This window comes from Anastrepha obliqua, chromosome 4 (assembly GCF_027943255.1).
Source record: "Anastrepha obliqua isolate idAnaObli1 chromosome 4, idAnaObli1_1.0, whole genome shotgun sequence".
Lineage (NCBI taxonomy): Eukaryota > Metazoa > Arthropoda > Insecta > Diptera > Tephritidae > Anastrepha > Anastrepha obliqua.
Genome location: NC_072895.1, coordinates 5,325,117 through 5,337,607, shown reverse-complemented (window position 1 = coordinate 5,337,607; position 12,491 = coordinate 5,325,117). Strand labels below are relative to the sequence as shown.

General features: G+C 38.0%; 1 protein-coding gene across 1 annotated transcript in view; it reads left to right on the top strand.

Annotated features, from left to right (window-relative positions):
- The window catches only part of LOC129244971 (semaphorin-2A), a 91,030-nt gene that overhangs the window by 35,131 nt on the left and 43,408 nt on the right, over nt 1-12,491 (top strand). Inside the window, exon 6 of the mRNA XM_054882902.1 lies at nt 3,141-3,273. Coding sequence (XP_054738877.1) covers nt 3,141-3,273 — 133 coding nt within the window. The remainder of the gene's footprint in view (nt 1-3,140; nt 3,274-12,491) is intronic.

The window sequence follows — 12,491 nt, the reverse complement described above, 5'->3', positions numbered from 1 at the left end:
ACCTGCAAAATCCTAACACACTTTTAAAACAGCTTTCACGCGCGGAGCGATGTTGACTGCACCACTGTTGCCAGCGAACTGGGACCGGTTTCTAGTGGAAGGGGAAGGTCCAACGATCATTTACCCTCACCAGCCGATTCGGTTGTTCGCTTGGCAGACGCTCCGCGCGGGAAGGTTCATTACTTTTCAATCAAACCCTGCAGTAGGACAAAAATCATACAACTTAAAGTTTTAAACCTTGTGCAATATATTTGAAAATCTTATAAAAATTTGTAGGTATGCGGTTTTATATTCCATTGAATTTTAGTTTCATGCAAGTTCCAAGTGCCTCGTTAGTCTAACGTAAGTGCACTAGCCTGCCATCCCAAAGGTTGTGGGTTCGAGTCCCACGTAAAGCACAGTCGTCCCACTTTTCCTAATTTACCTACTTTCCCTGTTTCTACAAAAAAAAATCTTTCAATTGCATTCCTCACCCCAAACAACTTATCCTTTCCATCCTTACTCTCGCACAATAGTCTGCGCATTATTTGCATTGTGCCTGCTAAAACAAGCAAAAAAACAAAGAAAAACACACAGTTACACATTGCATTAGTGGCACCAGCAAGAGGAAGCGGGCGACCGCGGTAATAGCGCAGACACACGAATTTAGCGAAGTCCTCAACCATCTGTGCGCTCCTTTCGCCAGAAAAATGTGAGACACAGATGGCGCTCCAAGCAGTAAGAAGACGCTGTTCCTAAGCAACGACAGGTGGGCATTCCAACTACTTAAGACTGGTAGCGGCAGGCTAATCACCTACTCTATCCGAAATTAAAACACAGATTAACGAAATCAACGTAAAACTGAGTCTTGTCGAGGCCCTATGCTCCCGAGTGGAGTGAACAGGGTAAAAAAAAGTTTGAAGTGCCATAAATTATCGTTAGCTTTTGGCAATTTTCAAAACTATTTCTCACTGTAAAAATTTACTATTCTGTACTAAGACATTTTGGAAAGATAGTTTCAATTTGTTTTAGAACATTAAATATTTACAAATTAAACTTTATTTACTAGCTAAGATTGAGCCAACAGCTAAATAAGAGCAAATAAACGTGTTTACCTCTTTGTAACCCCAAAAGTTTCCGAAAAATCATCAATAAATAATCATATATTTTATATAAAAACCGGTTTTATTATTTTTTTTGGTGTTGTTTAATATTCGCCTAGAAGATCTAAATACTTTTGTATACCAAAATAGGAGCTTTCGAAATATTTGTTCCACTCCATTCTAGGTATCTAAAAAAACTTAATTTTTGAAGGTACCAACAGCCCTTTCAGGTGTTTAAAAGCGTTCATCATTTTACTTTTGACGAATAGGAACAAGAATAAATCATTAAGAAATGAGCCAACAATCCGATCTTTTCCTGCTTCGAATAATCAATCGCTTGAGTTGCTGTTTCCTCTTTAATTGTTTTTTTTTTTTTTAGATTTCTGATTTACAATTCTGCATTGACTGCTCTTCAACTTCTTCACAGATTTTTGATCTGTCAATGGTAATTTATGGCGAACGAGATTTCTAAATCGGTGTGATTTGTACATTCAGCGAAGATAACTGCATGTCTTTACATTGCTTGAGTTAAGTTGTATTCTTCCACGTCTTATCTGAAAGATAAAGAAAAAGAAAAGCAATGGCCTCGGGAAGTAATAGCCACATAAAAGGTGGTTAAGTTTCAAGGGCCGATGTTGATTTTCAATAAAATACAATCTTTTTATGAAGTTATTGTCATTTCTCCTTATTATGATAATATTGGTATAGCTCAATTAAATATGAAACAGAATATTGGCCAAATGGCCGCCGCGGTCTCGGCGGCACACCTCCGTCCGATGGTCCAAATTTTCGATGATGCTGAGGCATAATTGATGTTCTATGCCGTTAATGTGCCGAGTTATCTCATCCCTTAGCTCTTGAATTGTTGCTGACTTATCAACGTACACCTTTTCTTTCAAATAACCTCAAAGAAAGAAGTCCAACGGTGTCAAATCACATGACCTTGGCGGCCAATTGACATCGCCGCGACGTGAGATTATTCGGCCATCAAATTTTTCTCGCAAAAGAGCCATTGTTTCGTTAGCTGTGTGAAAAGTGGCACCGTCCGGTTGAAACCACATATCGTCCACATCCATATCTTCCTATTCGGGCCATAAAAAGTTCATTATTATCTCACGATAGCGAACATTATTCACAGTTACTGCCTGACCGGCCCCATCTTGAAAAAAATACGGCCCAATAATGCCGCCGGCCCATAAACCGCACGAAACAGTCACTCTTTTTGGGTGCATTGGTTATTCGGCAATCACTTTTGGATTATCATTCGCCCAAATGCGGCAATTCTGCTTACTGATGAATCCACTGAGGTGAAAATGTGCCTCATCACTGAAGATGATTTTCTTCGAAAATTGGTCATTCACTGTTGCCATTTCCTGCCACCATTCTGACCATTGACGACGCTTGAAATGGTCAAGAGGCTTTAGTTCTTTAGTCAATTGCACCTTGTAAGCGTGTAAATGCAAGTCTTTATGCATTATGTTCATCAACGACGAGCGTGAGAGGTGCAATTGTTGGGCACGACGACGAGTTGAGGTTGATGGCTCTTCAACCACACTATCGCGAACAGCAGCGATATTTTCTGCAGTACGAGTTGTACGAGCATGCACTGGTGTTTTCACATCTCCTACAGACCCGGTTTGCTCAAACTTTTGCACAATTTTTTCGATTGTATGCACATTTGGACGATTAAATTGACCGAAAAAATCACGAAGTGCGCGATACGCATTTTGATTTGAACGCCCGTTTTCATAATAAGCCTAAATAACTTTAACGCGTTGCTCGATTGTGTATCTTTCCATGGTTCAAATTGAGTTAGTCTGAAATTGAAAAATGTCAAATGGAATGCAAAAAAAACTTGACGTTTAGGTGTGGTTCACATTCAACATCGGCCCTTGAAATTTAACCACCCTCTATATGCATGACCTCAACCACCGTATGCACCCTGTATGTCGCTTCGCAATCGGCGATTTTTATGACTCTTTCGATAATGTTATTTTTCCATGATTTTGTTTTACAAACTTTGTAAATTTCTGTTTCTCTTCTCTCTTTGTATTACAGTACTCGGGCACTAATGCGGAATTCACAAAAGCGGACACTGTCATCTTCCGTACGGATTTGTATAATACCACAGCAAAGCGGTTGGAATATAAATTTAAGCGAACACTCAAATATGACTCCAAGTGGTTGGATAGTGAGTAAAAAATATTTAAATTTTATTAGTAACGAAAACAGAGGAAATTGAAAAGTGAAAAAAGTATAGCCCTAGACATAGCTTCCCTCGTTAGAAAGAAGTTGAGAATTTTTGAGATTCTAAAAATTATTGTGAAATAAATAATTTCGTTTTCTTTTGCTTACTTGAATTTTACGCACAACATTCCAACGCCGTTTCTTGAATTCCGGCTACACTCAACTTTCAAAACTATCTTAAAACAAAATGGAAAAAACAAAACAAATTTTTCGCACCAATGCTTCAGAATTTCAGCAAAATAAATTCAATTTTGTCATCATATAAAACTTTGCAGACATTATCGCAACATTCGACACTTTGCGTGAAATCGGCTTAAAAACAAAAGAAATTAAATTTGCATAACGAATTTCAAAGAATATGACGAGCAAAAAAAAAAAACAAAAGCACAAAGCGCCATAGCAAACAGAGCAGCGCACAAAAAAGGGAAATATTTTGCAATTTAAAATTCATATTCAATTTTCATTTAGAAACAAACGAAAAAAGTGTCGTGAAATTTATCTAAGAAAATTAGTTTAGTGGAATTTTCATTTCAGCGCCTGAGACAGGACTTCTAAAGAAAATCTAATAAGTTTGGTGTTTTCCGGCGATAATTAAATTTGTTGTTTAGCGCAGTGATTTTGCACAAAGGACTGAAATAAAAGCCAGCTTATGAAAGCAATAATATATCGAAGAGGACAAAGCGGCAAGTGGCATAAGCACAATGTAGGGAGTTGTCCAGTAAAGAAAAGTATTCTTCTAATAATACTGAATTTACATAAAGTGAGTTTGGGCGTGAATCTGCACAACAAACTGCGCCAAGCGTCAGCCACCTGCGTGCATTTATGCAGACTAACTCGAGTTTTTAGTACTTGTGGGGTTGGTTCACTTTCCTCTTCAGGTGACTCGGTACAAGAGCGAAATGCAGTGAGCGATTGAAAAGTGGTTCGACATGAAACTTCGTAACTTGTAACCTCACGCAAAATGGTGTCGCGACGCTGCCCCAACCTCCTTACAGTTCAGACTTGACCACAGCAGACTTCTTCTATCCCTAAAAGCTTGAGTGCATATATTTGAGGATCTTGCGAAATTCCCCTAACGGAGTCTTCGAAAGAAGAGAAAGTCAGCTTTAAAAAAGTGTTAGAGAAAGTATTGAGGAATGTACTTTGCAGAATTTGAAAGTGTTTTGATGCAAGGTGGCGCGAAATTAATCACCCTATCAAACGTATTTGACATTTGACACTTAACACTTGAATAAACAGCTTCAGTGTGCATACAGAAAGGCAATGGAGCCCGTAAAGATCAAAATAATAATTTCCATCACTGAATATAACTTTTCTTTTTATTTAGTAAAAAAGTTATTCAAAGAATAATTAGGTAATTAATTTTAAGCCGCCTTGTATCGAATGTTTTTTAAGACCTTGAGAACTTAAAATAATAATAGACAACAGAAATATTGTTGGAATGCATATTTTTTTTATTAGCATTGGTAGCATTTATTTTTTGAATCTTTCGCGGCTAGGAGTTACGTGACCCATTCGATCAGTCCCATTTTAGACTATTTTTTCTAAAAAATCTGGCGCGAATAGTGGCTTGAACGTTGTAATAAATAAATTGCACTGTATGGCAAGTGGCGTCGTCTAACGTCGTCAACGACTGGTTAATTTTTGGAAGCAAAAACCTGTTAACATGGCCCGATAACGCTTGCCATTCACCGCATGGTTCCCATGCAGCTAAAAAACAGCCTGTTATGTATCAGTCCATAAGTTCATGCGTTTTTTAAAGGTGGTTTTAAAATTAATAAAAAAGATGTTTAAAGTATTTATTAATCAGTAATATATTTTCCTTCATTATTTACAATGTCTTCCCAACGTTTAGGCAAATTTTTAATTCTCTGCTCAAAAATTTGTTTGTCCTTGTAGCCAAAATACGCTTCGATATCCCTTTTCATAGCTTCTTTTGAGGAGTAGTTCTTCTTACTCATATGAGATTGAAGTCCACGGAAAAGGTGATCATCACAAGGTGCAATATCCGGAAAGTATTGGATGTGCCATTAGCTCCCATCTGAGCTCGTTCAGCTTGCCTAATGTTTGCCTTGCGGAATGAGGTCTTCCGTTGTCGTGGTGAGGCAAAACTTTGCGTCTATTCACTAAAGACGGTCAATTTTTTTTTAAGTGCCTCATTCAGGTTTGATAGCTGATGGGAATAATAATCAGCAGTTATCGTCTACTTTGGTTCCAGAGGTTTATAATCCGGTTCAATACCGGCCATATCCCACCAAATAGACAAGAGAATCTTCTTGGGGTGAAAGCCACATCTACAGGTTCTGGTTTTGGTGTTTCATCTTTATTTAACCAGTGGCGTTTGCGAACAGGATTATTGTAAAGGACCCATTTTTCATCACCAGTAAAGATACGGTTCAAAAAACTTTCATATACAAGCCGTGGCAGCAGCTGAGAACACACATTCACTCTCTGCTGAAGGTTGGCGACGGAAAGTCTATGCGGAACCAATTTTCCCAGCTTTGAAACCTTTCCCAACTGAACCAGGTGCCTGTGAACTGTTCCATGCGATGAATTTAACCTCTGAGCTATCATATCGACTGTCAAATTTGGCTCAGCTTCCACGAGTTCGAGCAAGGCGTCGGAGTTAAAGACTTCAGAATGACCAGCGCGCGGGGCATCCTCCACGTCGCAATTACCACTTAGGAATTTTGAAAACCACTTTTGCGCAGTCCTTACACTCACGGTATCCTCTCCGTAAACAGTGTTTATTTCTGCAGCAGCAATTGTTGCATTTTTACCACTTTTTTTTTGCAAAATATGCCTCTGATACGCGTTCGAAGATTCCATTTTATTTTTTAACAACACGGGCTTCTATTCGCGATTAAAATCACTTGTTGAATGCTCAATATATCAAAGAAAATATAATTAGTTCCGTTATATTCCGCGAATAATTTTTTGTATGCAAAAATCGTACAAAAGTGAAATTATGGTTAAAATACGCACGAACTTATGGATTGACCTGATAAATAGATAGCACCATATGGAAAGTGGCGTCGTCGAATTCTAAAATGGAAGTGTATACATCGGCTTCCTTGAAGACTAGAATACTAGATCTCCATATATATATGTTATTGCAACCAATAGCACCCTGGGAATCCTCCTGAAATAAAAACACGTAGTATTACCGCAATTTACTCGATGTAGATAACTGCACTCAAGTGGAAAAATATTTTTCTGTTACCCGTTAATTTTTTGTTTGTTTTTGTTATATGCAATGATATAATTTTATGAGAATGTTTTTCGTTATATAAGTAGAGTATGCAAAAGCTAATTTCGAGTAAACAGGAGTAGCTCAATCAAGGTCAGTAGTATTCTGAAATGTTTACATTAATAGGTAAAATAGGGTGTTTTTTTAGAGGTTAGGTTTTCAAGATGAAATAAAACGTATATAATTTAATGTTGTGGCCAAGAATTTAGCTTTATTATAAAGATAAGGGTTTGCCATTATGTTTTAAAAATGATTTCGGGCAAGTGGCCGCCGCGGCTGGCTCGAATAAATTCCAGCCGAGAGGCCCAATTTTCGACCACTTTTTGCAGCAATTGGGGCCGTATGTCAGCAATAACGCGCCGAATATTCTCTTCCAAGACGTCAATCGTCTCGGGCTTATCTGCGTAGACAAGCGACTTCACATAGCCCCACAAGAAATAGTCCAGCGGTGTTATATCGCACGATCTTGGAGGCCACGCCACAGGTCTACGGCGCGAGATAATGCGCTCACCAAAAGTTTCCTTCAATAAATCGATTGTTGCGTTGGCTGTATGGCATGTAGCGCCGTCTTGTTGGAACCAATGGTCGTCCACATCAACATCGTCCAATTCAGGCACGAAAAAGTCGAACCGAACCATTATTTTCGTAATAAATTTGCACGATTTGCAAACGTTGTTCAGGTGTAAGTCTATTCATTATGAAATGGCAAACCAAACTGAGCATAAATCAAGTGACAGCTGTCAAAAAGACCATCTACGAAAAAAGTAGTGCCAACTTGAAAACCTAACCTCTAAAAAAAACACCCTTTACCAGATGTAGCTAGACCTCTACATTTATCTGTATCGCAATTGTCAATCTACGCATCTACTTCAAAACAACAATAACGAACTATTCAGGCTTTCGACCACAGTTCTTTAACTGGTTCATTATAGGCAGAAAAAAATACTAGTCCAATTAGTGCAGAAAGTTACCAGTTTTGGCAGAGTATCGAGAGTAAATAAAATGCTACTTGTACCACGCAGTTTGTAGGTTGAGCGGAGTATACCTACCATCTTCATACTATGTTAGGAGGGAGGCGAGTGGTAGTGCCCTCTCTGCATGCACTGAAATATTAAACAATTAAAATCTACTGCTTTTTTAAGTCAGTGGTTCGCCAACATTTTCTATGACTATTAAAAATTTTTAAGCATATTCCAAAATATTAAAAAATGTAATGGAAAAATTCTACGGAATTAAAAATTGAAGCAGTGTAATTACAGAATAACACTTGCCTTACGAAAGGAGCACCTTTATTCACGTTGTAGGTATACCACGCGCTGACTTGCACCTTCACCTATTCAATCCGCAAAACAAAACCAAATTATTAACACTTAATTAAATTTATAAGCATTACAAGGCAAAGAACACAAGAAAAACATGTACACTCAGCCAAAAAACGCAAGCAGAAATTTTATTAAATCACAGTTTTCGTAACGCTAAGGAGACTGGCAGTACGCCTCATGCGGCTTTTTTTGCTTTTCGCCCACAAACGCAGTCGGCTGAAGCAAAGGTGCCGCAGCGCGCATCCAACACAGCTCGTTCTCTTTCTCACGCTCCCATTTCTTCCCTTCATATTACTCCTTCTACTTGTTTTTCCGAAACAATTTTGTAGGCGCTTGTGTGCTCATACTTGGAGGCACTCTAAAGCTGCTAATACAATTAAAGTCTTTTCAGTTCAGCTTGGAAATTAATTAAAACTTGTATTGCAGCAGATTAAAATGAAAGGCGCGTTGTAGTGCGAGGCGTGAAAGGCATGCAGGGGAAGACCTGAAGCACTTATTCCCTACAAACATGAAGCCTTGCATCATTTATGAAATGTGAACGGTCAAAATCTTATTAGTTTAACGGTGAATGGCGTTCAGGCGAATTTAGTTAGGAATTATGTGGATAAATTTATATGCAGGAGAATAGAAAGGCGGCATGAATAGGGAAATGTTTAAATGCAACTGAGGATACACTATTTTTAAGCGTTTTTTGGTTTACACTGCGCTGAAAAATTGTTGCACCGGGACTTATTGACAAGTTTTGACAATTTATTTTTTTCTCATTTAATACAGGGTTTGATTGAAAAGTAATGAGCCTTAATTTTTTTAAGCAGTTTTATTAAACCTTTTGGTTTATACAACTAATATTCTTCAAAATAGGACCCTTGAGCGTCAATACACCGCTGGTAGCGGTCCTTCCACTGCAGGAAACAATTTTTAAACTCATCCGCCGGAATCGCGTTCAATTTGGTTGTCACAGTTTTTTGGATCGCCTCGATGGAGTCGAAACGCCTCCCCTTCAGCTTTCTTTTTTAATAAGTTAAATTTAACTCTTCACTGATCTCACGTAGACTAGCACGACGGTCAATGTTCAAAAACTCACGAACCCGGTTCACATCTTTGTCTGTTTGGGTCGTCGAAGGCCTTCCAGATCGCTGTTCGTCTTCGACGTCCTCCCGGCTTCCTTGAACGACTTGTGCCACCGTTTTACCTGGCCACTCGACAGAGATTGGTCCCCGTAAGCCTCCTTGAGTAGCCCAATGGTTTCGGTACTCGTTTTGTTTAGCTTTACGCAAAATTTGATGGAGTAACGTTGCTCCAACGATCGCTGCATTTTCGCCACTGCAAAATCCTATCACACTTTTAAAACAGGTTTCGCGCGCGGAGCGATGTTGACTGCACCACTGTTGCCAGCGAACTGCGACCGATTTCTAGTGGAAGGGGAAGGTCCAACGATCATTTTCCCGCACCAGCCGATTCGGTTGATCGCTTGGCAGACGCATTACTTTTCAATCAAACCCTGTATGGTATATTTTTTATGAAAATGTTCATTCTCCTACGAAAACCAATTTTCAAATTCTGCACAAGCTCAGTTTAGTATATCTGGCTGAGCTGAATAGCTCTCACATAGACTCCAAGGGTCCGTAGTGACCATAGACCACAAGACAGTATTGTTGGTGTCGTGTTAAACATATTTCGCCATACACGGCTTGGCGAGTTTTAATAGACAGTTTAAACGTTTGTCAGCAGTATCCTTCAGAGGTGAAAAGTATACCGATCCCAGGCAGTTGTAACGAGTTCTGCTTAGAGCAGGATAGTGGCAAAGGAGGAGGTGTTCTAACGTACCCCTTTCTTCTTCGCATAACTTACACGCGGAAGTTCTGAACCAATTTTAGCTGCGTGATATAGAGTGAGGAAATGTCCTGGCAGTACTCCAACCAATATCCAGGAAGGAATGTATCCTTGTGAATGATAAAACAAAGTTGTTTCAGTGTTGGCAATCATGTGTGAGGTCGAGGCTTCCCATACAGATTGTTCTTCTAGAGTTAAGTCCTCGTCTAGTTCTCAAAGCTGAGAATGAGAGAGAATGAGGTATATATTCGACGTTCTCATCCTATTCAAGTGAGTACCTTAGCCTTAGCAAGCTCGTCAATTCTTGAATTTCCTTCTACTCTGGTGCCTTTTGGTATCCTTATGCCCTGATGCCCAGTAAATTGTGGCTTGTTTATTCTCGCAGAGCTCGTCCATTTTGGATCTAAAGTGTTGCATGCATTACGAGCTAGTCATTACAGCCATTATTATTTTAATAGCAGCTTTGCTATTGATGAAGTTGCCTGTGCGAGTGTCGAGGGGAGTAAATTCCACCGCTAATTCACCTGTTTTGGTTACAGCATAGAAATCAGCTTGAAATTTGATACAGTAATTAGGCAGCCTGAAAGACTTTTGGAGATCAAACTACGGGCAAAAGACAGCCGCTCCTACTCCTTCCGTCATTTTGGATCCAACTGGAAGGAAATTGTGTGCGTGGTGTTCGAAATCTAAAACTTTCTGCCAGACATTGTTTAAGAAAAGAAAACCGCATTAAACATTTTTTCATCAAGTTTCAGGCTTTTTAATCAATATTTTTAAGAACATTTCTAGTATTCAGTTTTTTACTCATTGAGTTTTGCTTAAACAAAGTGCGGATTTAAACACTGTATAATTCAATCAACTAGTCAATTGTTAATTTTTAATTTATTTTTTCAATTAAAATTTGCGCAGCACTGTATATAGAAAACCAACGAAATATGGTGCCAAGAGATGCTGCTTCATGGCCAAAATAGAGACAAGTTGACAAGCACAACATTTTGCTATGCATCTCCAAAACAAAAATTATTTAATTTTTGGCTCAATGAATGGTCACGAAAAGAAGCCAAATTTGTAGAAGGAAAAATACTGAGATTGTTATGAAAAACTCACTGCTTTTCTGGCTGTTGGAATCATTGGTTAATAGTTTATTAATACTGATGAGAGAGGAGCATTGGATGGCGCTTACTGATTTTTTCCTTGTCGAGTTGAAGATCGTCAGTATGGCAGCGTTTTTGTTCTAGCAATGCAGCAATAGCTATTGATAGTTATAGATTTTAGGGTTAGGGGTAGTCAGAGGCTCGAAAAAATTATGATTTTCAATCATTTTTTTTAGCTAGTCATTTGCTTTATTTCACAAAAATAAAAACAAAACAAAAACAAAAATAAAAATAAAAACATAGCATTAATACATTATATTTTGACTCGACTTTATCAAAATTTCAAAAAAGAAAAAATTAGTAATTGTAAAAGTTGTCGTTGTTTGTGTGGAGCCCGTTTCTCCACAAGTCCCTTGCGGTGATCATCACCAGCCCTTGGAGGTTCATCTAAAATCAATTGGGTAAGAGCAATTAGTTTTATTAATAGATAATCTTGTGCCGATGCTCTTTATTTTCAAAATTAACCATATGGTGGACTCAGGAAATGTTTTTTAGATTTTTGAGAAAAAAACTGACAAATAATTGTTAAAAAAATTGAAATTTTTGAAGCGCCCGAGCGCCCTTTGTCAACTGTTAAATAACTAAAAAAATTCTTTTGCTGTTTTTTGTGTCATTCAATTGTGAGTTAGGCCGGGCCAGTTGCTCTGTGAAAATCATATTCTAGGGATCAAAATAAGAAACTTTGCCGAAGGAACCATACCTCTAAAACGAATTCTGATGCCCCCCAATTTTGACGGATTTTTAGTTTCTTTTCTATAACTCACTTAAATTAATTTTTTCATTTACATACCTATGTTCTGACTAAATAAATTTCTTAAGAGAAAAAATAGATATTATTATAAATAAATAAAAAATATTATTATAAATAAATAAAAATAAAGAAAAAACATAGCCATTTAACTGATTTTTTCATGTAAAGGCCAAAAATGGTGATATTTTGAAATTGGGGGACATCAGAATTCGTGTTGGAGGCATGATTCCTTCGGCAAAGTTTCTTATTTTGATCCCTAGAATATGATTTTCACAGAGCAATGGGCGATTTTTTTGCCTCCCCACAAAAGACACTAAAAGTTCGACCCAAATTGGGGGACATCAGAATTCGTTTTAGAGGTATGGTTCCTTCGGCAAAGTTTCTTATTTTGATCCCTAGAATACGATTTTCACAGAGCAATGAGCGATTTTTAAATCGACCCGCCCTAGTGTTCACAATGGAAGTCAACAAATAGAAAATTTTCAGAAAGCAGCTCGATGTTGCAGTGCCACATCAAAAACAGGACGGATCGAATTCCCGTCTGCGAAGCCTTGGCCAAACGGAAAGAAATATACCCATTTCGTAAACGTATGGTGACTGGGGATGAGAAATGGATCACCTACCAGTGTTGCCAGTCTATTACAATTGTAATAGATCTATTACATTTGCTCTCAGTTTATTACGCTATTACACTTCATATGAAATCTATTACAATTTCCAATTCTAAGAGGAAACAGGAAAAAAATTGTTCATGTTTTAAATTACAATTTCAGCCAAATTATGAAAAAAATGTTTTATAAAAGACGTATTGGGAAACCTTCTTTATCCATCGCTGCTTATGTAAGTCCCATT